Source organism: Opisthocomus hoazin, chromosome 9 (assembly GCF_030867145.1).
Source record: "Opisthocomus hoazin isolate bOpiHoa1 chromosome 9, bOpiHoa1.hap1, whole genome shotgun sequence".
Lineage (NCBI taxonomy): Eukaryota > Metazoa > Chordata > Aves > Opisthocomiformes > Opisthocomidae > Opisthocomus > Opisthocomus hoazin.
This window is the reverse complement of record NC_134422.1, coordinates 37,873,546-37,899,612: the sequence shown is the minus strand read 5'-3', so window position 1 is coordinate 37,899,612 and position 26,067 is coordinate 37,873,546. Positions and strand designations below refer to the sequence as shown.

Here is a 26,067-nt window from a genome sequence, read left to right as displayed (position 1 = left end):
CGCCCCGCCCCGCCGTCTCCGCCCCGCCCCGCCGCCTCCGCCTCCGCCCCGCCCCGCCGTCTCCGCCCCGCCCCGCCGCGCCTGCGCGCCGCACCCCGCCCGCTGAGGAGAGGCGGCGGCCATGAATGGCGGGCCTCCGTTCCGCGGGCCGCCCGCCTTCCCCCCGCCGCTGCGCTTCGGGCAGGCCGCCGTCTTCGGGCAGGGCGGCGCCGCCGCCGGCCTCCCCTTCGCCCCCGGGCCCGCCGCCGCCTTCGGGCAGCCGTACGGGCTGGTGCAGGCGGCGGGCTTCGCGGCGGCGGGGGGAGGCGGCGGCAGCGGGGCGGCGGCCGGTAACGCGGGGTTCAGCTTCAAGCCGCCCACCAACCTGGGCGGCTTCCCGGGGGCGGGCGAGGCGCCGGGCGGCGGCGGCGGCGGGGCCTTCGCGGCGCCCGAGTTCCGCTTCAAGGCGCCCGAGGCCGCCGCCTTCAAGCCGCTGACGAGCGGAGACGCGGAGAAGGGCCCGGCCGCCCCCGCTGCCTTCACCTTCTCGCCGCCCTTCGGCTTCGCGCCCGAGGCCGGCCCGGAGGCCGCGGCGGCGGGGGGGGGTCCGTTCTCCTTCTCGCGTCCCGCCGCCGCGCTGGGCCGGCCGGAGGAGAAGGGCCCGCGGCCGCTCTTCGAGGAGCCGGGGGAGCCGGCGCCCAAGGGCCTGAAGCGGAAGGAGGAGCGGGAGCGGGAGCGCTCCCCGCGGCGGGCGGCGGCGGGCGGGCGGGCGGCGGCCCCGCCGGAGAAGCGCGCGGTGCTGCTGAGCCGCCCCCGCGGCGGAGCGCTGTTCGGCCGCACCCTGCAGGAGGTGCTGCGCAGCCAGGGCCGCGGCCCCCGCGACCGCGGGGACGCCGAGGCCGAGCGGGGCCCCGCCGAGGAGCCGCCGCCCGCCGAGCCCCGGGAGCCCGCCCGCGAAGGTAGGCCGGGGCGGGGAGCCGCGCGGGCCGGGTGCCGGCCGGCTGCCTGAGGCAGCTCCCTCCCTCTCTCCCTCCCTCACTCCCTCCTTCCTCTCACAGATGCGGCCCCCGCGACGCCCGCCCGCCGGGCTCGGGGCAGCGAGAGCGCGGAGGGGCTGGGGGCTCTGCCTCCCGGCGAGCTGACCGCCATCCAGTGCAAGAACATCCCCGACTACCTCAACGACAGGACGGTGCTGGAGAAGCACTTCGGCCAGTTCGCGAAGGTCCGGCGGGTCATGACCAGGCGCAACAAAAAAATGGCCGTGCTCCACTTCTTCGATCATGTGAGTGTCGGCAGCCTGGCGAGAGCGGGCTCAGATCTGGGGGGTGGGAGCTGCACCTCTGCTCGGTGTGTTCGTCCCCGGAGGAAAGGCTTTGTGTCGCGGGCGCTGTGTTACAGACCGGGGTAGGAGCGCCATGAGCCGCACCTAAAGCGTGGTTGCTGCCGGAGCGCTGCCTGGCTTCAGCTGTCCCGCTGGGACACCAAGCTTCCGTCGCCCAAACCTGAACTGCGTGCGCTGCTGCGTTCTCGCTCGGGCTCGGCGAGCTCGTGCCGTCTCTGCAGGGTGAGCTGGTGGCTGGGAATACCGCCGCTAACCTCGGCGCTGAGGTGTGCCGAGGAGCCGGCGCAGAAACGGAGCGCTCGGCGTTGTGCTGACAAACACACCTTCGCTCTCAAGCGCTGCGCGCGAAAAGCGGCGATTTTTGTGTGAACCTGCCCAGCCATGCTGGTTGTGTGTAGGTCTCAAGTGAGAGGTTAAAATGCAGTAACCAGAATTATATGGAAATGGGTAAATGTTTCTCTGGCGAAAAGTGCAGTGCGCTTGCTGGTGGTGTGATGCCAGTAGGTTCTCATACTCTGCTTCTGTTTTCTTCCAGGCCTCTGCAGCCATTGCCAGAAAAAGAGCAAAAGAGTTGCACAAAGACATAGTAACGTTTTGGCAAAAGAAGAAAACAAGTAAGTCTCTGTTTCTAGATGTGATTACTGGGCGATACAGAAACCCTGTGGCATCTGCTCTGTTCCTGTTTCCTGATGTGCTGAGGTCGATACAAAGATGATCTCCGTGGTAGGAGCGCTACAGTTCCAGAAGTACCATGGTTTTCTCTTTGACTTTTGCCAATCGGACTGTTTGGCGCGCAGAGCTTGTGGGAGCATTGGAGGTTATTCTTTACAGAAGCATAAAAACAATTGTTCTGCGTTTTATGTGACATTCTGGCTAGCTCTGTCTGTGGCAAAGGCTGATAGTGGATATGCAGAGGAGGGGAAAAAGAACAAGATAAAGCGCATCGTTTCTCAGCCTTGAACAGCCTAAGGCTTGGGAGCCCTGGGAACCAGAAGGGGTATTTTATTATTATTTTATTATCTTATCATGGAAGATTCTTCTCTTGTTGAAGTTACCCAGTTGCTTTTGTAAGCTGTGCAAACTTCCAGCATCTGCAGTGCTGTCCTCTGGTATTGAGGAAGTCTTAAGCAAGCGACTGCGAAGCACAGTTGGAAATTGCACTGATTCTTTCTGAATTCCTGCTGTCTGAAACATTTTTTCTGATCTGACCCAAAATGCTGTTTCAGCCAAATGAAGGAGCTGAAGACACTTAAAAAGACAGCGTAGTTTTACAGCAAAACTTAGAAATCATTCACGCAGCCACACAAGAGGAATATGGTGATGTAACTTTGTGCTCCTATCAAGAAGTAGGATGTTCTTTGGGGGTGTAAGAAAACGCAGCTTCAGATGCCTTGTCGCCTGCTTCAGAGCATGGCTGGGATGTGGGTGTCCAGCCTTCGGGAAAGCATCCTGCGAACTGAGCTGAGGAGTTCCCTGGAGTGAGTGTCTGTGTTGCCGAGGTTGCTGTTCCACGTATTGATGATTACATACTGCTTGAATCAAAGAGAGAACGGGGTGTGTGATTTGCTTCCAGAGAACTGAGCTGGGTTCCGCACCGTGCTTGGGATTAAGGCGAGAGGAGATGTGAACGTTGGCTGTTCACCCCCTAGGCAAATCCTTGAACTGTTGAGTGCTTCCCTTTCTTTAGCTTTATGAACGCTGCGTTCATGCCTCTGAGATCCTAGCCTGGGGATCCGCTTTCAGCCACAGCAAGTGAATGGTTCACCACAGCTTTGACCAGCCACAGACTTGCCTGCCAGAACGCAAACAGCTGCAGAGTTGTCTTCCTGAGAATGAACATCTTGAAGCAGCAGCAGTAGGGGCGCCTGCTCACCTTTGTCATTTTGTTGTGGTGTTAAGTCTATAGAAACAGGAATGGCAGTATTCGAAAGTAACAAATCTGAGAGAATTTAAGAAATCTGACTGGTTGAAAACTTGTTCCTGGGAGAAGAAATTCTCCCTTTCTGCAAGATGTAGGTGTAACTCTTGAGGAGGCATGCCAACCCCAGTCTAAGCTTGGGTATGTGAAATAAATAATTAACATGCTTCAGCAGGAGCACTGGGAATTGTGGTTTACATAGGTGAAATGGACTTCATATCCCGTAGAGAGTTACGGCTAGTGGGTTATATCCCAAACCTGAGAGAACTTAAATTCGGGTGGTGGTAGGACTTCATTTACTGACAATCTGCTGACCAATTATATTATTGCTATTTTATTGAAAGATACTTTTTCTTGATAGAACGGTGAAGCTGACTAGCAGTTGGTGCGTTTTCTCAGTACAACTTCTAGTGCAAGTTGCCCTGGAAGTTTTACGTACATGTACAGAACTGTGATTCTTAGTTTTATTTTCTAATAGTTTGGATGTTTGTTTTTTTTAAAGAAACTCCTCATCGTCACCCCTGTGAGGATAAGAGAGTTGTTGCTTAAACTGTTTGGCAAGTACCTGGCTCTTCATGTTTGTGTGTCACTCCAGGTCCGGCGAAAAGAGAATTTTCATCCAAGGAGAAGAAAGCAGGTGAAGACGAAGGAAGGCAAAGCAGTGAAGAGCAAAACTATCAGCATTCCCCGCTTCGAAAACCTTTAATAAGATCCTCTGCCAGCAGTGTCATGCCTGGTAAAAGGTACGTCTGCTCCTCTGGGAATCCGCCTGGCAGGAAATGGTGCATGGGGAAAAACGGTGATGGGTGTGTGCCAAGTCGCCGTGTCCTTGTCGGGAAGCGTGCTTCCCCTGCCTCTTCTGGTTTGGCTGAATTATGAGATCACGGATCTCTCACTTTGTTGGAAAGATACTTCTAACTGCTTGTTAAGGCCTTTTACTTTGGTGTGTGTATTTCTTTTGAATATTTTGTTCATAACATGAGCAGCAGCACCTGCAGTAGTGAGGCATGAGGGAATGGAATGAAACAGTGCAGAGCCAAAATAGGCCTAAGCAGTAACGACGCTGTTCTGTGGTCGTGATTAAATGAGCTTCTGAAGTGAGTAGTTTCGTTTGTAGGCAGTTGCAGTTCTGTGGAATGAGAATCTCCTTTTCAGAGGAGCTGGTGAGTTTGGATTGTTGTCTTGTCCCACTTCAAGTGAACGGTCTTTGTACAGGAATCCTCCTGTTTGGTGTCTGGAAGCGGCAGGGTTGTTGTCTTTCTGTGGTACCTTAATGATGCATCTAGTTTGACAAAAGTCCTTTGGTATGTGTAGTCACAGAATTATAAAATTGGTAATATGTTGTGAAGGAATTAATGTTCCTTGATTTAAAAAATATGTTTGTATCTGGGCCCTGTAATATCTTTTAATAATCTGTGTTGCTATAGAAACTATTTGGGGTTTTCTCACACCAAAAGAACGGCTAGTTCCTGCTTTAAAGTGCAGGCTGCTGTGCCGTAGTGATGCAAAAATGCAACAGCTGTCTGGTTCTGTCCACTCTTAAAACAGGTTCGGTAATGCCATCGCTGTTTGTACAAAGGTAGAGGCTTTCGCCGCAACCCGGAATGCTTGGCAGTGTTGTCAGGGCAGTGCTGAGGATTTAACCCGATTAACTCTCAGGGCTAGTGTTAGCTCATTACAATCTTAGTGCATCGATACATGTTTTGTTTATTTGATACTTTGCCTTGTGAACAAAATATTCTTCTAAACAGAGATGTTGATGTCCTAAAGAACAGTGAACTGATTAAGGCTGGGGCATGCATTAGTGTGTTATTAATGAAAACCTTCTAGTTCTCCAGCGAAGAAGTCTGGTCTTCGAAAGGCGCTGCAGTTTGAAGCAGATCTGTTTGATACTAGTTCTGAAGGGCAGAGCTCAGAGGCCTTGGGAGCTTCGTTGTCGTCTCTTAGTAACCTGGTGGGATTAGTGGCCGAGACATCTGAAGAAAGATACCGTCTCTTGGACCAAAGGGACAAAATCATGCGACAAGGTAGTTACGCAAGTTAATGAGTGTAACGTGTGCTTCTTTGCTGTAAAGAAGTAGATGTGTGGTGTCTGTTACAAAGCTGTTGTGATGTTATGGAAATGGCTTTATAGAGAGAGTTTAATATGAAGCAGTCTGCAAAATACTCTTCCATTGTGAGGGACTGTTGTATTTGTTAATTTCTGGTAGAACACACAAAAATCTGTTTTACTTATTGCGTGTACATATATCTTTGGCAAGCGAGTAGCAGACTGTTTTTCTGAAGGAGGCCATGTAGGGGGGTTTGTATCCCTGCAGGCTCTTCAAAGGAAGCTACCCAAAGCCCCACCGCATTCTCTGAATTCAAACTATTACAAAGCTGGTCATCATTTCAAGAAGTGGCCCTTTGTTTCGCAGAGCTGAGCTGTAAACCCTTCCATCCCATTCCTGCCATTTCAAAGCTGAGCCTGCTTTTAATTTAAGATCTTATTTTTAATATTGACGAATGGATTTCTCAGCCACTTGATGTGGAATTGTGAAATTGCTGGTGCTTAGTCAGGACACAGAACTATTTGGTATCTTCTAGCGGCTTCAATCTTTTCAATGAAACGCTTGATATCCAGGTGGGACGGTAGGAGAAGCTTCCCCCGAGGAGTGGTGCAACCCTGGAACTGGCCCCAGAGTGGAGGAACCCCATCCTTGTGCGTTTCTGACCACGCCAAGGTGTGGGTATGGCCTTGCTCTGAGTAGAGGTGGGATGGGAATCTCTAGAGACCCTTTTCCCCCCCAAGTTTTTTTGTGAACTGTTGTCTTAGCAATGCACTTCTTGGCTTCCATCCATTGACCAATGTACAGACTCCAGCTGAGGCATCTGGCATGCTTAGGGGTGTGTTGGCACATCAGGGTAATAGCGTGTCATGAAAACAAGAATGAGAGATGCTAAGTGTTTGTTCAATTTTATTGTTGGGTGTTTTTTTTATTTTTTAAGCTCGAGTAAAAAGGACCAATCTTGGCAAAGCAAAAACTGTTGTTGGCACTTGCCCGGACATGTGTCCTGAAAAGGAGCGCTACATGAGGGAGACGAGAAACCAGCTCAGTATCTTTGAAGTGCTGCTAGGATCTGACAAGGTATGAGACCTCTGTATGCAGGGGTTGGTTGTGCTCTTGTAAAAGAAAATAAAACGTTTGCTATTGTAGCAGAATGGACGTGGGCCGTTAGTGTGAAAAGTGGAGAAACTCCTTAAACAGTCTGCTCCTTACTAAAGTGAAGTATGGATAGGATGAAATCTTCTATACTCCTGAAAAGTTGAACGTACTCCTTGGGCTTTGATTGTTTTCTCCTTGTCTTGCAGGTAGATCATGCGGCAGCAATCAAGGAATATAGCAGGTCTTCAGCAGATCAGGAGGAACCTTTGCCCCATGAACTGAGACCCTCTGAGGTGTTGAGTATGACCATGGACTATTTAGTGACCAACATTATGGATCAGGGAGAAGGAAACTACCGAGAGTGGTATGACTTTGTCTGGAACAGAACTCGTGGCATAAGAAAGGTGAGCACCGGCAGATGGAGATGTTTGATGATAGAAAGCAAAAGATCACATTATGCTGTAAAAAGTGAAGCAAAAAGCAATAGTAATTCAAAGATTTTGAATTGCAAAGTGACTCAGAGCACGGTTGAAAGGAGTTTTCCCAGAGGTGTAGTGCCAGGTGACTGTGCTCTTCAACTGTAGCTTAAAAATACATGCAATGCTTTCTTTACCGTTCTGGTCAGGATATAACCCAGCAACACCTCTGCAACCCGCTGATGGTGTCTCTGATTGAGAAGTGCACTCGCTTTCACATCCATTGTGCTCACCACTTGTGTGAAGAGCCCATGTCCTCCTTCGATGCCAAAATCAACAATGAGAACATGACTAAATGCCTGCAGAGCTTGAAGGAGATGTATCAGGACCTGGCTAACAAGGGGATTTACTGCGAGAGTGAAGCAGAGTTCAGAGGTTATAACGTCTTGCTGAATCTCAACAAGGGCGATATTCTCAGGTGGGAACAACAGATATCACTTTTTTTTTCTCTTTGCCTCTGGGAAGAATTGAGATTAGGATTAAGTCCGGACAAACTGTAATGGAAGTGGAGAGCTCAGTGGCAAAATTTTTTTTTCCAAAGAAAGTGTGCTGTAGTAATGTTTTATTTGAACTTTTCAACTGGTCATTTTAAAAAGTGTATTTTTTTAAGAGAAGGGGGTGAGAAATAAAAGCTTTGTTTTGTCTCCTTGAAGAACTCACTAGAGCTTCTGCAGCTAGTAGAAAAAACCACCAATGAAAAAAAAAGTTCAATCTTGAACTACTCTAAATTTAGGAAAATTTTTTTCTCTTCCCTGAGTGGTATCCAAGCTTCATGGCTTTATCTGCAGCTGACCAAGCAAAAACCGCTTTGTGGGCAGAATCATACTTTGCTTTTCTGGTCAATCTCTTAACTGCTTTCCTCCCTAGATGTTAGAGTGATGTGCCTAAATAATAGTAACATGCTGACTATGCAAGCATCATTAGGATATTAATGATCAGTAAATCATGCTGTGAATTTAATTCACAGCTGTTTGTTTTGCACAGGAGTTGTGTGTCTTGCTTAAAGCTAATAATTTTAATTCCATTTTTTTATGGGTTGTTACTGAATTGCAGTTGTTAATGTTGAAGCAAAACCTTTGTATCTGTCTTTTTTGTCTCCACAGAGAAGTACAGCAGTTTCGTCCAGAGGTTAGAAACTCTCCTGAAGTTAGATTTGCAGTTCAAGCTTTTGCTGCATTAAACAGCAACAACTTTGTGAGGTTTTTCAAGTTAGTGCAAGCAGCTTCTTATCTGAATGCCTGTCTCTTACATTGTTATTTCAACCAGGTAAGAAAAAGGCAGATGGATGTTTTTTAAAGTGTTAATCAGTAAACAGTCTGGGACTTTTGGGAGGAAATCTTATTAGCAGAAAACTTGGTGGGTATTTAGTCTTAAATAATCTTATTCTTGCTTCTTCAGAAGCCTTTAAAAATTTATCACGCGTTTTCTGCTGTGATAGGCAAATGCTAAAATGCTCTTCTCGGCATTTCTTTTTCTCCTAACTGTCTACAAATACGTATTATTTCCCCTGAAAATAACTGGGAAGCAGAGAAGCAGGTCTGCGACTTTTGCAAAGGAAATATCAACCTGTGCTTTCGGAAGCCCTTGCAAGCTTTTTCTTCTGCACAAGAGTCGCAAAGGGATATGCTCAAAATGAGCAGCATGGAAGAGGAGCAGGAACTAGAAAGCAAGTGCATAGAATTTAAAAAGAAAGTTAGAGCTGAATAATTATGTGGATATTTGATGACAAAGTACTGTTTTCTTTTAAACCTGATTTTCGTGTTTATAGTACACTTTATAGTACATTTAGGGGTCTTTAACTTGGTAGTTACGTGGCTTTTTCTTTTATCTTCCCTCAGATTCGCAAAGATGCTCTCAAATCTCTCAATGTTGCCTACACTGTGAGCACCCAAAGGTGCACAGTGTTTCCCTTGGATCACCTGGTCCGCATGCTGCTGTTCAAAGACTGTGAGGAAGCAACCGATTTTATAAGTTACTATGGCCTGAGTGTGTCTGATGGGTAAGTGTAAGGAAAAGGGCGTCTGTGCCCCAGGATGCCTAGTGGAGTTAGACTGACGCTAGGCAAAGCGTGAACGTGGATGGGCTGCTCCTGCAGTTTGCAACCAGAAAAAGAACAGGTGAAGGGTAGGGGCTGGGCTCTGTAAGTGAAGCTCTTCTCAGAATCACAGAATAGTAGGGGTTGGAAGGGACCTCTGTGGGTCATCTGGTCCAACCCTCCTACCGAAGCAGGGTCACCTACAGCAGGCTGCACAGAACCTTGTCCAGGCGGGTCTTGAATATCTCCAGAGAAGGAGATACTCTTAGGGTAGCGATGGGTGCAAACGTTAATAATCTGTTCTATTTTTATTGCTGTAGTTATGAAAGTTTCTTTATTTTTGTATCTTTCCCTCAAGAAACAGAGTTTGTATGCCTGTAACTACTGTGACATCCCACAATAGCTTTCTTTGCACTTGTACTTCTTTTTTTACTTGTGTTGAGAAGGTGACAAGGCATTTCAAGGATAGAAAATTCCTTCATCCTGCTTGAAGGGTGGTGAAAAATGAGACGTATTTCCCCCAAAGGGGAGAGACTGCATGTTGAGTGCTTTCTCCGTTGGACTCCAGGGACTTCCTCCCTAGAAAGAGATGTGGATAACGCAGTAGAAAAAAACCCCATTGTTTTAGGTTCTTATCTTGCAGTTTACTTGTAGTAAATTGCAGCTCTGTTGGAAATGAGGATGCAGTTCTGTTTCTCAGGAAACTGGTATTACGGTGATGCATGTAGGGTGGGATGAAGCTGAGCAGTGCAAACCAGTTGTTAGAGAATTCTGGAGGCCAGTGGTTTGCAGCTAAGAGTGTCTGCCGTGGAAATACATGCATTGTAAGGTGTGCTCATACAGGCTTGCACTCAAGAGACTGGAGAAGGCAAAAACCTTGAGCATGCCAGTGCTCTGTTTCCTTTTAGCATTCTGTTCTGAGATAATAAATTAGCCAGACTACTGGTGCCAAGATTGGAAGAAGACTGCAGCTTTTAAAATTACTCCTGTAGATAGTTTTTGCATCTGTCGTGTGGGGTGTAGTCTAGGTAAAAGATACACGGATAACGTAGGCAGTGGATAAAGGTTAAAAGGACAGAGAGACAAAATAGTCTGTGAGGGTGCCTGGAAATGTCAGCGCAGCTTGTGTTCTGTCCTGGGAGGACAGCTGCGAGGACAGCGTGCTCTGCCTTCCCTGCTCTGGTTCCAGCCCGTGATGGAGAGCTGGGCTGCAGGGAGCAATCCCAAGTGCCCAGCACCTGTCTCATTTTGCCCTGCGAAGCTGTTTAACTGAAAACCGCTAGTTGCTGGAGCTTTGAGGATGTACTCCTGTTCTTTATTTTTCCCCAGTGCTTATGTGGAGCTGAATCGCTCCGCTTTCCTGGAGCCAGACGGGTTGCCCAAACCACGTAAATCGATGTTTGTCAGCCAGAAGCTAACTGTCTCGGTTGGGGAAGTTGTAAATGGTGGGCCGTTGCCCTCAGTACCTCACCACGTGCCTGTGTCCAGCTTCAGCGGACAGAACAAGTACATCGGTGGAAGCACCTCTGTGGATCAGGCTAGTAGCAGCCAAAAATCCAGCGTGGAAGCAGCAGGTAAGAGCAAACGGGCATTTTGGATACAGCGCAGGGAACGTACTGCCGGGTCAGCTCTGTGAGTAGTTTTGTTTCTACAAAGCAGAAGCTGTCCGTGGCTCATACGGGTTGTGTGGAAATTTGGGTGTAGTGAAAGCATGTTCTGATTTAAGCATACTTAGGTATCTGTAAAAGCTAAGAAACTTTGTGATTAATAAAATATATTTCCCAATACAGGAAATGTACTAACGGAAACGAGCGCAATTTTGCCAGCGTAGGTGAAATAACTAGACATTTGGCTGCTTCACATAGCCAACTTCCCTTTTCAGTTTGCAGGTTTTGTATTGCAGCTGTTTGTTCCCGCTGTGTGTATAATCGTGTTGTTTTTACAGTTGGCTGAACATAGGCGGTGTTTCCCCCTTGCTGAAAGTACAGGTACCTTGCATTTATTCACGAGGTGTGTGTAGGTGCTAGGTGTGCTTGACTTAAAGCAGTTGTTTTATTGGAAAAGTACGTACTTGGTGTTGGAGGTCAAGTGCAGTGAGACTTCTGAATGTTTTGTATAAAACATTGTTAAATATGAATTAGTTTCTGTGATACAATGATATTTTTAACTCTAGGGCGGCAGACTTCTGCTGTGGACTTGTTTTGCGACCTGATGAGGTTTATCAGACAAGCCATATTTTGAAGATAAGAGTAGCTTTGCTTCTGTTTGTGACTAACCTGGTTTCCTTAATTTTAGTCTTCCCCCTCTCCCAAGAAGGAAGAGTGGAAAGCAAAGCTGTGGATTTAGATGCCGCAGCAGTAAGAGTCCAGCCCCCAGCCCATCTTGTGCCCTCGCTGTTACCTCGCCAGCTTGTGCCAATGCTGCCTCCTGCGCAGGCGATCTCCCAACCTGCTGGACAGCTCGAGCCTCCCCCTGCAAAGCCTCAGCCCGTCTACACAGACACAGTAAGGAAATTGAAACCTCTCATCAAGTATTTGGGAAAGGTCTGTGAAATGTAATAAAAGGTAGCTGAGTTCTTAGATTGTTTCAGTTTTCCAGAATCTGCGTGTGTTAAGTAGAGGCGAAAGGAGATGCTCCCTGCTTCAGTGCTTTGGATACTTTGAGAAGTCATTTCCTTGGACTGTTCCGAAAAAAGAAAGTCTTGAGCGATTTCAGGTGCAAGCCTGAAAAGTCAGTGCTTGCTCCAACTCCTTCATAGGATAAGCAGTCCTGTCAAGCATTTGTTTGAGAAACCTCTACGGAGAGAGTCAGAAAGTGATAGTAGGTCGGGATTCTCTTTGACTTAGTAGGTAAACTTTGCTTTAGTGGAGAATGTTGAGCTGTTTCTTAATGGCACGTGTTTCACGTGAGACATGACAAAGCTGCTTCCTGTGGATGTATGATTATTAATGTTGGGTCTTGAATGTCTGCCCCGTGTATCTGTGCTGTTCCCTTTTGTCTGCCTCCCACACGTGTTCAGGCATGTGCTAATGCGGAGCCCATCTCAGAGTGACTCGTTGCTTTGTGAAGCTGCCATATTCTACCTAAATGTGGCTACATTTTGGTGAAGGTTAGACCTGGTCGTTTGGAATTAAATCAGCCAGAATGAGAGAAACTCTCAAGTAGGAACATAAAAATCCCTCTCAAAATTCACTTTCCTTAGCTATTATTTCCTAACTTGACTTGCCCATATTTAATACAGAAAGCTTCTTTTGTTTCTGGGTTCTTTTTAACCTTTTACATAGTCTAAGATTTCCAGGCTGTTGCGTTTTGACTAAGTTAGCTTAGTTTGTAAGTAGAAATACAGATGATGTTGCCAATGGCAGTCAGTTAATCAAGGCTGAGAAGCCTCACTCCGGTTCACGTGTGTGCCCAGGCCACCCTGAGCAGGACTGCATCATGCTTCAGCTGCTTCCTCTGCTGCTTGTAGGACATCGCCGAAGTGGTGGACGGGCTTGTGCACGACGTCCTCAAAGGAGAGTGCGGAGAAGTGGGCAGAGCGGGAGTGGCTTACGTGACTGCTGCCATCTGGTAAAGAGCGTTTATTGCTGGTACTCCTGGAGTCTGTCATCAAAGCTGCAATTTGGCACGGCAGCACCATGTGTGAAGATCATAAAACTAAGCGAGGCAGCGTCTGCTGTAGGCTGGGGGTGTGCAGAGGCTGGGAGGGGACACAGCCGGCACAGCTGACCCAGACTGACCAAAGTCCCCACCGCGTGGTGTTGTGGTCAGCAGTAGAACTGGGTTAGAGGAAGGAAGTGGTGGGGTTTTCTGGCTTCCAGGGTGGTCGTTGATTGGAGACTGGCTGGGCATTGGTTCTCCCCGTGGGAGGTGGTGGCTGGCTGTCTTTGCTTTGCTTGGTGGGGCTGTGGGTGTGGGTGTTTTCCCTTCACCTGTTACGGTGTCCTTATCTCCATCCATGAGTTTTCTTACTTTTGTTCTCCCTATTGTCTCACCTGTCCTGATACGGGGAGGGGGTGGAGTGAACCAGTAACAGTGTGGGTGCTTAGCTGGTGGCTGGACTCAGCTCACCGCAACGAAGCAAGGGTGTATACTTGTGAAAAGCACAGACATAGGGCTTTGAATGACAACTGTCTGGCTTTGAAAAGAGAACTGCTGTTTCTGCACAGCACCTCAGAGGCCACCGTGGAGGAACTCCTGACTGAAGTGATGGGGGAGATCATCATACAAGTGGCTGGAAGCGTGCTTAGCGCGGAGAGGGAGCGTGTCAAAGAGGAGAGGCGCAGAGTGGAGGAAGAGAGGTAAGCTGCCGCTTCTGCTGCGGCGCAGGGTGGGCTGTGTGCGCGCTTGGGCAACGTAACGACAGCTGGTGCCAGCCCGAGTCCTTGCACGTGTGCTCAGGCCCTGGGTCTTTCTGCCACGCCAGCAGCACTCAGTTTGTCTCACCTCGAACTGCCCTGGGATCATGCAGACAGGCTGTCCCTGCTGTGTTCTCAGGTGATCTGCTATTTAGGATTTTGGTGACCTGATGGACCCGCTGTGAAAATGGCGGGTGGGAATTTTGGGTACTTTTATTCACCCAGAGATGGGAGATGCATCCCAGACCTGCTGTACGCAGGAAATTTTCCTTCTGCGTGAACTATTTGTCTATAGCTTACCGGGGTAAGAACAAAATAACTCCGTTACCTGTATTTTTGAGGGAAACCTGGCTCCATGCAAAGCTGATGATCTTTAGAGATAGAAACAAGCTAGTGGGAACTCAATTTTAGCCAAATTAGCTGTCTGATACTGCATGTAGAGCTTGTGTAACCAAGCAGCAGATTGGCCAGTGTAAATCTTTTCCTGTGAGTAAATCTTGCCGCTCTTGTCTTGCTGCCGGTGTAAATCTTGTCTCTGTCTTTCCAGGCAAAAGCAGGAAAGAGAACAGTTAATAAAGCAGTTGAGCCAGCTGATGGGTATGGAGTTACTGGAAGAAGTAATAAAGGAGAGTGTTCAAGAAGCCTCAACCAGTGAGTTAAAGTACGTACGACATACTGTGTGCTATACTTTGCTGTAGGATGCTTTCCGAAGGACTGGAATTTGTCGGAAAGCGGTGGGTTTCTTGCTTGGTCTTCTCTGAGGTCATCTGCAGTAAGCTATGTAAGAGAGAGGGAAAATTGTACTTGATGGTAACAGTGGGCTGACAGTTTGCAGTCGCGCTGTGTCGAGCAGTAGTGACCCTCCAGGGTGGAGGGAACAGAGGCTTTGTCTTGAACAAGGCTGCCCTGTGTGCTTACTTTTCTGACTCCCTTACGGCTCAGCTGTGGGCCCTCTTGTAGACCCTTCTTTGGAAACCCGTGATCAGTGTAGAACTTGAATGACTCCTAGTTGATTAGAGGCTTTATTTAGAAGGACCACAGAGTAGAAGTGTGGAAAATCCCTCCCCCTTGCTAAATGTGAGGGTTTTCCCTGTTTGCACCTCAGCTAGTTGTATTGGCGTTTGCTGCCATCTCCTTCTCACTAGAGGTCTTGTTTTGTTTCGTTTTTGAGCTAGATGTGCCTTGGAAAGAGACCGGCAAGCCCGTATTGCCCGGTGCTCAGAAGAAGTCTGTGCTCACGTCATGGACCTCTTTCTGGAGGACGAGATTTTCCAGATTGCTAAGGAAACCCTGCAGGAGCTCCAGTGTTTCTGCAAGTACCTGCAACGGTGAGTTGCTGCTCTGTGACACAAGTGCTTTTCTTGGGAGCGTTGGCAAGGAGTGGTTAATAGAGTTGGAACTACAGCTGTCTGGTTGCGCTCTGTTTGAGGTGGTTTTTGCTGTCTTGTCTCCATGGTAAGGGTAGACTGGGACAGGCTGATTACTAGCCTCTAAGCTACTCGGCTGTATGTGGGGAGGGGAGCACACCTCGTTGGAGTCAATTAATGAGCTTGGTAGGAGATTTCGGCTTCATTCTATCTAGAAACGTGTAATAATGTCTCCATGTGTTCTTTCTGTTGGACACTTGTTTTTTTCTGGATATGTGCAAAGTGTTTAGTGGCTGTTGTGGTGTTGCAAGGCAGAGATTCATTGCTGTGCTGTGCTACCCCAGCGCAGTCCGGCAGAGGTGTGTTGCAGGTGGCATTTCTCGCTGCTAAAGAGGAAGCAGCAGGCTAGTCTCATTTCTGTGGAGCACCTTCCTTTGCAGAGTTCTTACTGTCCTAAAGCTGAGCTCATGTGTCTCTTCAGAGCTTGTGTAAATAGCCTTCAGTGCAATAGGGAAGACTAAGGGGGAGCCTGAAGGGACGCGAAACAAGTGTACGGGCAGCAGTCGAGAAAATTGGATGATGAAGGAATATTTTTATAACCCCTGAATATACCTGAGAAACACAGTAAAAGATTTTTAATTCATAAATTGGCATTTTTGTTCTAACTCTATTGGGTGCCACCCATTTTGAATCATTTGGTCACAGAAAAATATATAGACATCTAATAACGAAGACTTTGTGTTCTCTTCATGATGGTGAATTTGCCTTTTTAAATGTTGCTTAAAAGTAGAACAAGAAAAAAAGAGGCATACCTTTCTTAATGCGATGGATGTTGCGAAAGTGTTTTCAGCAAGTGCTTGAGGTGTCAGAGGAGCTTTGTAAAGGGTCGTTGCAAAATGCTCTATGTGCTAGGAATAAACACGCTGAAAAAGGGGGAGGAAAACTGTGCTTGAACTCTTGCCTGGGGAGCATGGCTGGGGCAGCTGAGGAAGGGATGAGGTGGACGAGGAGCAACCCTACTTCCCTCCTGTGATGCCTGTGGCCATGGAGGGCAAGTCCAGCTTGCTAAGCAGAAGGCTGCTTCCGTTCATCTGCGCTGGTTTTTTTTTTGAAAGGGGCAGAAGGCTGCACCTTTTGGATGCTGCATGTGTACAGCTGACAGATCTCGTCCTGTGCACACTCTGAGCACCCGGGCAGACTGAGTTGTGGGGTGTCTGAACACCCAGTCCAGCCTGAAGAGCGAAGACGAGAAAACCTGTTTGGTCTGCAGAAGAGTTTATTCATGTGACCTATTTATCTGTTCTCTTACAAAGGTGGAGAGAGGCAGTGGCAGCTCGAACAAAGTTGAAACGTCAAATGAGGGCATTTCCAGCTGCTCCCTGGTGCCCAGATCCGAAAAATAAGCTGAAAGCGCTGTCCCCCAGTGCAGAGTGGCCGATAACCATGGAGAACTTGTGCAAAAGAATTGTAAACCTGGGGAATGGAGGAAAGCTGGGAGTCTCTTGCACGAGGTAAGGATACTTCTGGTGACAGCAGTTGGCAGTCTGGTTGATTTTTGGAAGGTAAGTTACAAAGTAGTTCTCTTCTTCCATTGTGAATGTTAACGGTTTTGCAAAACCCCCAAAAAGACCCTTTCTGCACAAAGGCCATGGCAAAGACTGAAATTCCAAACTAGTCCTCCTTCTGTTAATGGCAACTTTTTAAAGTCTCTGCAGTACTTCTCGGGAATTGGCATTTCTTAAATTTGGTTAAAGTACCTGTTTTGTACCAAACATTACATCCGATAATCTTTTGTTTCCAGACTGAATTGGTTGAGAAACAAGACAGCTCATGAAATTAAAGTTCAGCACTTCTACCAGCAGTTGTTAAGGTATGTCAGTGTTTGATCTTTGTTTTCTTTCTGAGCAAACTGTAACAGAAGTGCCAGACATCTGGAAAATGGCAGTAGGGAATGGCAAATCATTCTCGAGTGTCCACTTGCAGCCTTGCTTCTGGGAGCATTTTCCAGATAAGGGCAACTGGAAGATAAAATCATGAAAGCGTTAGGCCATCTGATCCCGTTGCTATGGGTGTAACTTCAAGGATCTGATGGATATTGTGGGTTTTTTTTATCCTGGGTGGGATGATGCCTGGGATGGAGGGGAAGGGGAGAGGAGTAAATGAGCTGTTTGTGGCCTGGCCTGTGGCACAGAAGGACTGATCTAGACGTTTAAAGTGCAGCAGGAGGTCTGTCTTCTCCTGGCTCGTCATGCACTCCAGTGGCCTGGGTGTTTATTGGGGCAGGGTATTGAAGCAGTGTGAAAGTGAAGCAATACACATACGGTCCCACAATCCCTGAAGTAAGGCTCATGTAACAGATGTAGCAGCTGCAGTTCTCAAAGACATCTGTCTGGTCTGCGGTGAAATAGATGGGCGACAGATCTAAAGAATTAGCTCCAATTTTGGGCTGTTTGAACTGGGCAGTAGCAACTGACAGTAGCGTAACTTGTTCAAAGCAAGAAAAATATTCCCCAGGTGGGAATGAACACGAGGAGGGCCTTTTCACCAACTTCTGTCTCTCTTTAAGTGATTTAGCTTGGACTCCCCTGGATCTTGTCTCATTAGTCACTGAACATATTCCAGTTCAACAAGAACAGGTTTTTTGGAAGGTGCTGTTGGTGTTGCCAAGTGATGATGAATATGTGGAGGGTGATCCCAACAGGTAAGTAAGAGTTGATTGCTGGGTCCCCTTCTCACGCAGGGCAGTCAAATACAAGAGTAGTAGTATACAGTCCTTGGTGTATTCTTTCTCCATGCAATGTCAAATTTCCAGTGTGGTTTTTTTTTTTTCTCCAGAACACTCTAAAAAATACGGCTGTTATTTAGTGCAGTGGGCTGTATCTTCTCCTGACATTCTTCATTGAATTCCTTTTGCTCATAGCGAAAACCTTGACATACGTAGCAGTGCAGATTATTTTTGGGACATTTAATAGCTATTTAGTAAACCCAAGCAATATAAGTTTTGGGGTTATGATAGCTTGTGGTGCCTTAGAAGTGTTGATGCTAAAACCCTAAAATGCCATTTTTTTAAAACAAAAATTGCAAAAGCCCATTCTTCCTTGTTTGCTAGGGTACTGGTGGATTGGTTGAAAGCCAAATTTGTGGGAGACAAAAGCTGGAAGAATAATGCTTCACATACAGAAGGCAGAATTCAAACACTGACGTTATTAAATTCTCCTGGCATGCAAGGGAGCAGAAGCATTAAAGTCAGTGTGTGTATAAAGGTAGGTGAGAACAGTTTTCTGATACCTAACAGGCCATAGAAGCAGGGTGTGCTCTTTTCCAGTGGGTGCTGTGCAGAGGCTTTTCACGCTGTGTCCTGTCAGATGGAGGGAGGTGATACTAGGAGGGATGGGGTTGTTGAAAAGATCTGAAAGAAAACGGATTTTTTTTTTTTTTTACTTGTTTCCAGTCAGCTGAGTAACTACCTGCCTAAATACAGTGCAATTGTTCGAACCTCAATCATCTAAATTCCTGATGCCAAATCAGGTGCTGAAGTGCACTCTTATGCTCACCTGCATTTATTGGACACACCCGTATTCATCTAACAGCTTGTTGTCTTAGGATTTGTAGAGTTCCTGGTAACAAAATGGCAAAGCTCAATGCTAGTGATAGTAAACTACACATTTCAGTATGAGAATTGCTTTGTTTAGCTACATTACTGTTGTCATCTTCATTGCTTGTATAGGTGGCACATGGTGCGCTCTCTGACGCTGAGCTTGACACGGCTGAGATGCAGAAAGACTTGCTTGGAACCAGCGGTCTCGTTCTTCTCCTGCCCCCTCGAGTCAGGAGTGAAGATGTTGCAGAAGATGATGTTTATTGGCTTTCAGCTTTGCTGCAGTTGAAACAGTTGCTTCAAGCCAAACCTTTCCACCCAGTAGTTCCCCTGGTGGTTCTAGTCCCCAGTCAGGAAGAGGAGGCCACAGAGAAAGAAGTAGAAGAAGGTAAGTAAATTACTTCTGTGCCTTGAAAAAACAAGGTTAATGTTTAGGGCTGCCTCAAGTAGAACTGTTGCAACTAGTGCAGTCTCTCAAATACATCGCCTAGCAAAGGCAGAGGCTGTGAAGTGCAGTATTTCTCAAAGCTTTGCTAGAAATCCTGAGCCCTTAAGAACTGTTCAGTACAGAAAGAGATGAACTTTTTTGGGGTTCCAGTTTCCCTTTGCACACAGTGTTTGATCCTGAGAGTCTGTGGGCAAGGACGGAGGAGAGAAGTGATGCTGTGAATGTATGCGTGAGTGTGGTCAGAGGAGGAGATACCCATTTGTTCTTTCTCTGTGTATATGGTGGGTTTTCTTGTTTTTTAAGGTCTGATGCTGCAGGACTTGATTTCAGCCCAGCTAATTTCAGACTACACCATTGTTGAGCTCCCAGGTTCTATCAATGACTTACAAGGCACCAGAAGGGTAAGAACAGCAAACTCACACAAAGAGACGCTTTATTGGTTTATCATTAACTTCTCAATTGCTAATGCCTGATAAGGAATGATTGGGTTCTCAGTAGCTTGAATTGTGTAATGGGATATTTTTTCCGTTGAAGTTTCTGTAACATTTGATTTTTTGTTCAAAAAACTCTCTTACCGTTTTTTTCACATGCCAGAATTTGCTGGAGTCGGGTGCTCACTTGTCAGTAGTGATTCCAACATCAGCCAGAACTATTCTGAAGTTAAATATTTCTGCTACTTTTCCATTATTCATGACTGTTCTAACTGAGTAGAGATCAGTAGCACTTGCTACATAAGAGAGTTTCATTTGTGTAATGCTGAAAACCGCACTGAAACCAAAATATGTGTATTATGTAAATAAATCCATTCCTGTTTGTCCCACCTGCATTGAGTAGCAAGGGTCCAGTTGCTGCTTAACAGATGAGTGCGAGTGGTGGATGAGCCTTTGTACCCTTAAGCTCGCGGTCCTAAAATGCAGAGGACCCTTTGCAGCTCTGCTGGCTGCTGTGAGATCACCCAGTTTTATTCCGTTGTGGTGGATGGGACTGCAGGATGCCTTTGTCCTCTCGCGTGTGCGAAGAAGGGTTGTGTGGATCTGCCCCTGACAGCCTCCAGACACCAGCTTCTCCCCTTGTCCTTCACTTTGCTGTGTGCTTGGCAATAGTGGCGTGGAGGCTCATCAAAAACCCACGATGGAGAGTGATACTTATCCGTCTAAAATAGTCTTTTGTGTGAGAATCATAGCAGGGTGGGTTGGAGAGGTGGGAGAGGGTAACGGCCAAGTTGACTGAGACCAAAAGCAGCTCCAGCCTCCTGTTCCCTTCTCCTGGTGTCTGAAGAAGGTGCATAAGAAAGAAGGTGAGAATAAGACAACTGAGGCTCCCCCACAGACCCTCACAGCTTGCAACTCTCTGCAGTTCAAGGGCCGCCAGGGTCAGGCATGACTCCTCTGGATGCAGTCATGCTGGGCTAATTTCTGTGAATCTGTCCAATTTCTCCCAGATTAGTTTTCAGCATCCCCAGTGTCCTGCAGCAGGGAATTCCCCAGCACAGTTGTGTCTGGTCCTTTCTGTCTGTTCCTGAGCCTGTTGCACGTGAATTTAGTTTGTGACCACCTAGTTGGAGAATTACTGTTGCGAATACCGGGATGATGATAGTTGATTTGTTTGTATTTTGCTGCATACCACCTTGAATTCTGTTAGGTCAAACTTAGGGTTGCAGGACTGAATCCTTTGTGTCCTGATCACTGCAGAGCAGTTTCCAACCAACCACGTTCTGTGTGTCGTAGATCTCCGCAGCTGTGGGCTGGCTGGTTTCCCAATGCCCTGACTCCCTTGAGCTCTGCAGTCAGACCCTTCGGGAGTACGTTGAGGATGGGATTGATGGTGAATTTGGCAAGCGCTTCTACCACGACTGGAAGGAGAGGCGTTTAGCTGGCCTGCCATCTCAGGAGCCTGGGGTCATCGTAGAGCTGTACAACAGCGTGCTGCAGTTTCTTTCGGATGTGGCGTCCTCGGAGCAGCTTTGTGACTTGTCTTGGCCCGTTACCGAGTTTTCGGAGCCTGGGGGTAACAAGGTGTTGCCCCACCTGCAGTGGAACATGCCTGATCACCTGGCCTGGCTGAAGAAGGCTGTGCTGTCCTTCCAGATCCCGTACCTAGATCTGCCTCCATTAGGCGGTACGTACTTCACGCTGCGGTACCCTCTTGCTGCCACGTCATTCTATCAGTGTGCCCGCGCCGTGTTGAACTGCCAGCCTGTAAGGTGGGTAGTTTGGCTCTGCCGCAAGTTCTTGCAATCTGCCTTGTTTTTTTCCATAGCTCCTTGGCGTCCTGTTTGCCACATGATTTTTCAGTATGTGTCTCAGATTGCTAGTTCTGCCCATACTCAACCGCTGATCCAGTCTCAAGTGGAGAATCTGCTGAGCAAAACTTTCCAGAAGTGGAAGAGGAGGACATCTGGGAGCTCTAATGAAGATGGACCTTCTGTTGATGAGATCCCTTGGGATGATATCTTGGCAGTCTGCATTGATCATAAACTGAGAGACTGGAAACCACCCAAACTGCCTATTGCTCCAGGTGTGTCCTCCTAAAACGTGGATGATACGTCTTGCATAATTGTGTTTAATAACTTGATGGTGGTGCCTTTATGTGTGACAGCAAGTGATGTGTAGCAGGGAGGGAGCTACGGTCTTGATCCCCTCCTGTAGAATGGCACTGTGCATACTGCAGATCCTTCTGCTCTTTGGAGTGTGTATTTAGTGTTGATTATGACTTGACTTGAGAATAGAGAATTTTGTTTCTGTGTGGAGGAAGATGTCAGAGTCTTTCAGCTAACCTCTCCCAGGAGGAGAGGCTTTTAGATTCGACAAAAGGCCAAGAACTGGTCCCTTGGAAGTTGTGTAAGATCAGGTCAGATGAGAGGGCATGCTGCTGATGTTAATGAGCACTTCCATGGGTTAATTAAGTTTGTCTCAGATTCTGTTTACTTTCAAGTGCGTTGGGGTTTTTTTGTGCTCTGTTTGGCTTAATCATAGGGAGCCTCCTGTAATGAAATGACTGCTTAACCCACTGAACTTAGATGCACTAGAATATTTAAAATGAAGATAAAGCATGATTTTACAGTCTTTCCTAGTAACCTATTACCTGTTGAGCAGTAAATTAGCTCAAGAAGGCCCCTTTCTATTTGCAGATTACAACTTAAAGCTACTTGAAAGTGAACACGCAATTTGTCCTCCAGTTGGCTTTCTAATATTGATCTTTTCTTCTGAAGAGGAAAATCTGTGCTAATAATAAATGTTGGGCTTGGGTTTATTCACAGAAGCAGTAAGTGAAGATGGCCAGATTCGTGTGTACTTCTTCAAGGAGCATTTAAAGAACTTCACTCTGCCTTTTTCGTGGGAACAAGCCAGGCTGCGCACACAGGAGGAGCTCCGGCAAGGCCGCGAGAGGTGAGGCAGCGTTCCGCTCTCCGTTGTGCCCTCACAGTTGCTCGGTGAGCTCCAGGGAGCTTGCTCGGGGCCTCTACGATGAACATACAGTGCTGTCACCATGCTGAAAACCAGCATGTGGCATCTTCCCAGAATGTGCTTGTGTACATCTTGAAATGATGTACAAGGGTGTGCTGAAACAGGGTAGTGAGCAGGTTTTATTTCTGCAGGGTTACTCAGCTCTCAAAGAAATGGGTTGCTTGGAGGGGTGCTTAAAGTGTCATGAGTGGAGAAATTAACTTCTGCCAAAGAGAACATGGCTGAGGCTTTGGAGTTAGGCTTCTACCCTAGGTACACAAAACATGGAGGAAAAATCAATGTGGTGTTGGGGAGGAGCATAGGAATAAATGGTGAGCGTGCCCTTTATCGAGCAGTGCCCCCCTTACTTCTGCTTCAGCTGCAGCCCGGACCTGACAGATGAATTACATGTCAGGTGATTTGCAGATTTACTCTTTTGGTAATTACATGTTAATTTTGCAGCGTTTGGAGTTCAAAGGGAGGCTTTGTCCCCAGCTTGTGGAAAGACGTCAGAAAAGTCCCACTGAGAAGAGAAAATGCTAGAGGTTGAGGGGGGAGGGTGCCTTAGAGCTGTGTGGCATTAAAGTATTTGAGATCTCGAGAGTCTAGCTCACTTGCCTAGCCTTGCTGGGAGTGAAGCCAGCCTCTCTTCCCTCTTGGGAGCTTAGCTGCTGCTCTGCTGTGCCGTGGGAGATGCTGGGTGGGTAATACCTTCCTTTGGGGTGAATCCCAGCCCCCTGTCAGATCAGTTCCTCTAAAATCCCACACACAGGTGGTGGTACGTTTGACCCTGGTACAAGTGAATTAGTCTCCAAATGATCGATTCTTATTCCCTGCTATTTCCAAACTTCAAGTCAGTAGGGAAAAATCAACATGCTCATATCTATTCCTGTTGCTTTTCTCAATTCTTTCCACACACCCCCCCCGCCACCTCCTCTCAGGTCAAGGGTAAAATCTTCCAACTCTTTTAAGAAACCCTACTGTGTCTCCGTGGTGCCAGCTCAATATGGTTCTGGCATCAGCACGCTGTCGGGTCAAGAAAAGAGCATTCCCAGTGCGGATGATTTCACAGGCACAGCCGCGGCCCAGGAGCTGCTCCCAGAGCGTCTGCTGGCACAGCTGCATCTGGAGAAAATAGAAAGCAGGAGGTAAGTTCCCAGAGCAGTCGCCTTTCCTTGCAGCTCCGGCCCAGGGTTGTAAACAATTTCTAACTTGTACACAACGGGAAGCTGAAGTCCAGCAGTGCAGGGAAGCAGCCCTGACTACCTCGTTTCATCTCATTTCGGCAAGTGCATTGTTTCAGTGCAGTTCCCCGCTAGCTCCTACTTGCATCACAGGAACAGTCCAGGATGGTGGAAATGCTTGCAGTCTGTGTCCTACGGTATCACAGATGTCTATAAAGTCAAGTTGGGGGTGTCAGTTTGGTGCCTGTAGCAATGCAGATCACAGAGCTGAAGAACTAAAGCTTTAGAGATTGGCCCAAGGGCTGCTTGGCTCTTTGCCTTCCCCGTCGGCTGAGTGTCTTCAGTCTGTGTGGCTCCCCTCTGTACCACAACCTTCTACGAGGGATTTTACCATAGCAGTGGGGTATGTCAGACCATGTTGGAAATGACTGTGAACATCAGATCCTCCTTGCAGACACTCCTGCACCCAAAACCCTTGGTTAACCCACTGGTTACAAGAACAAAGCCAGGCTGCAGTGTGACTGGTGCTCTTGATCTTTCTGTCCAGGTTTGAAGAGCAGTTGCATCAATGTCTAGCTGAGGACATTGGGCCCATTGGTGATTTCGTAGGTCTTCCTCTCTACCTCCCCCAGTCTCTGGTCACCACCCCAGCTGTCGCCTGTCCATTGGTGAAGAGTCCTGTGTCATCTGCTCAAGAGGTAAGAAAGGGTGGGACTGAGCATTAGCTGTAGCTCTGCGGCGTGCAGGTGCCAAACCTGCTTAGTTGCAAAACCTTCAGTGGGAGTTACGTTGGTGTGCAGCTTTTGATAGATGTGGGGAACGAAGAACTGAGAAACTACGCCTCGGAAATCACTTCTTTCCAGGGAGGGGAATGCTTTCTGCAGATCTGGAAGAAGTTTTTCACAGGTGGTGATGCTTTCTGCTGCTGTGGTGCTGCACTTTAACTTAGGGAATCGCTGTTGTGGGTCGGCTTCCCCCGGTTAAAGGCAGGCTGGGGACAGAAGCAGAAGACCGTGCTGTTTTTGCCTTACCTTTTCGGGGTTGGTGGGTGCTGACCTCCGTGGTTGTTTTCAAAAGTGGGGGAGCAGCCGGTGAGCTGAGAAGTTCTTGTTGGTCCTAGGTAATGCTTCTTCCTCGGTCTCATCGCTTTTCCTTCTGCCTAGGCTGGGAGTCAAGAAGGAAGCAAGCTTTTGGTGGAGGAGCTAAGCCCCACGCTGTCGGACAGGCTGAAACACCTGCAGCGGCTCCTCAGAGCGAACAAGGAGGGTGAAGTTGCCTCCGAGCTCCACCTGTCTGCTCTGCTGGACATGGTGGAGATTTGAGCAGAGCGGAGATACGTGTTCAGACCAAGAGACTTGGTAAAGAACCCCAGGGCCGGGTGATTGAACAGAGAAGCTCCTGGGGAACCTTCCAGAAAAAGCAGGAGAAGAACACAGAGCGGACATGGGGCCTGGGCCCTTCTCACGTGGTGGTGGTGTGTTGTAGCTCGCTGCGTCTCTTCGGCTCCTCGCTGAGCTTTGGCTGGTCCGGGCCTCCCTCCTGACCTGCCTCACGCGCACGGAGACGAGTCGAACGCTTTTCTTGGAAGGCCTTAAATTGACACTTGGGTGACATTTCTTTCTACCAGCTCTCATTGGGGGTAAACAGAGCTTTACCAGGAGAAAGCCGTGAGGTAGCAGGGCCCCTGGGAGCAGCAGAGCGACTGCTCTCCGCACTCGCAGTCCCGAGATGCTGTCGCAGCTCTGCGCTCGCTCGCTTCACACAGAAGCCGCCTGGCAGCAGCGCTGTGGTTTGACGGTGCCGTTCTGCTGCCCGGGAGCGTCAGCACCGTCGTTCTCGAGTTAGCGCGACGCTTGGCCGTGCTTTGTCCTGAACGATGCTCGGGGCAAATCCAGCAGGGTTTCTGTGCTGGTGGGCCCAAGCTGTATTGTAGTGAGTATTTGCAGCATTAAAAGCAGATGAGTTGCTTACTCTACAGATTAATGTTCAGGCTGGAGAGCAGGACGCTTTCTTCAGTCTTCAGTAAACAGCTACGGAGAAAGGATTTTACTTTTTCAGAAGAGCAGATTGCCTGCGTTCTCCGCTATTTAAAAAGCTGTGGAAGGTGAAGAGCTTTGGTTTTAGTTTAATAGTGATTCCCAGTGAATAGCAGGAAGATGTACTTTGTCTGCAGTACTCTTGTACAAGTATTTTTTTTTTTCTTACTACACTATCAGCAGGTTTTTCTCATAAACTTTTGCTTGTGAAATACAAATTAGTGCAGCTTTGAGGGTGAATGCCGATTATCTTCCCTGCCAGAGACCTGTTTTCTGACTTGCTTCCAGTTTCATTTGGAATTCTCAGTAGTCCAAAACTGTCACCTGCCTTCCATAAAAGTAATCTTGTAGTTGTGTTTTTTAATGGCATTTATATTATTTCTCCTAAACCTAGAATAGCAGTAGGAGCTTAATATTAAGTTGTAATGAGAAATTTAAAGTGAGGATGTTATGCTCTGAGGCTCTTCCTCCTCCATCCGCATTAACTTTCACTCTGCCCAGGGAAGCCCGTGTGCTCGTTGTTGCCAATGTTCTCTGGTGAAAGCCCAGCAGTCGCTGGGGCCGAGGCTCACACCGCCCCCTGTAGACACGTTTTGTACCTAATAAATCTCTCGTGGCTGCGCAAAAGCTCCTGCTATGAAGTGTTCTCGGAGTGTGCGGCTTTATTTAATCCCCGGGGTGACTGGGGTGAACACCCACATTTGCTGGACTGAGGGGGGGTGCCAGCACAACTC

At 47.9% G+C, this 26,067-nt stretch overlaps 1 protein-coding gene across 2 annotated transcripts; it reads left to right on the top strand.

Annotated features, from left to right (window-relative positions):
* The first annotated feature begins 118 nt into the window (after positions 1–118).
* MCM3AP (minichromosome maintenance complex component 3 associated protein) lies at positions 119–25,974 on the top strand. 2 transcript variants are annotated; one of them, XM_075429953.1, is made up of 28 exons: positions 119–938; positions 1,038–1,261; positions 1,857–1,935; positions 3,835–3,982; positions 5,070–5,266; positions 6,228–6,367; positions 6,592–6,789; positions 7,011–7,279; positions 7,965–8,127; positions 8,700–8,860; positions 10,226–10,470; positions 11,210–11,400; positions 12,366–12,466; positions 13,066–13,197; positions 13,802–13,915; positions 14,430–14,582; positions 15,935–16,132; positions 16,423–16,491; positions 17,188–17,322; positions 17,731–17,884; positions 18,349–18,607; positions 18,971–19,068; positions 20,395–20,785; positions 20,927–21,184; positions 21,927–22,056; positions 23,055–23,261; positions 23,845–23,995; positions 24,461–25,974. In XM_075429953.1, exons 1-28 carry the CDS (start codon positions 122–124, stop codon positions 24,617–24,619), a joined length of 5,541 nt encoding a protein of 1,846 aa, XP_075286068.1. In that variant the 5' UTR covers positions 119–121; the 3' UTR covers positions 24,620–25,974. The 2 variants fall into 2 exon arrangements, with proteins under 2 accessions (XP_075286068.1, XP_075286067.1); XM_075429952.1 differs by having other exon boundaries at positions 11,192–11,400.
* Positions 25,975–26,067: the final 93 nt, after the last annotated feature.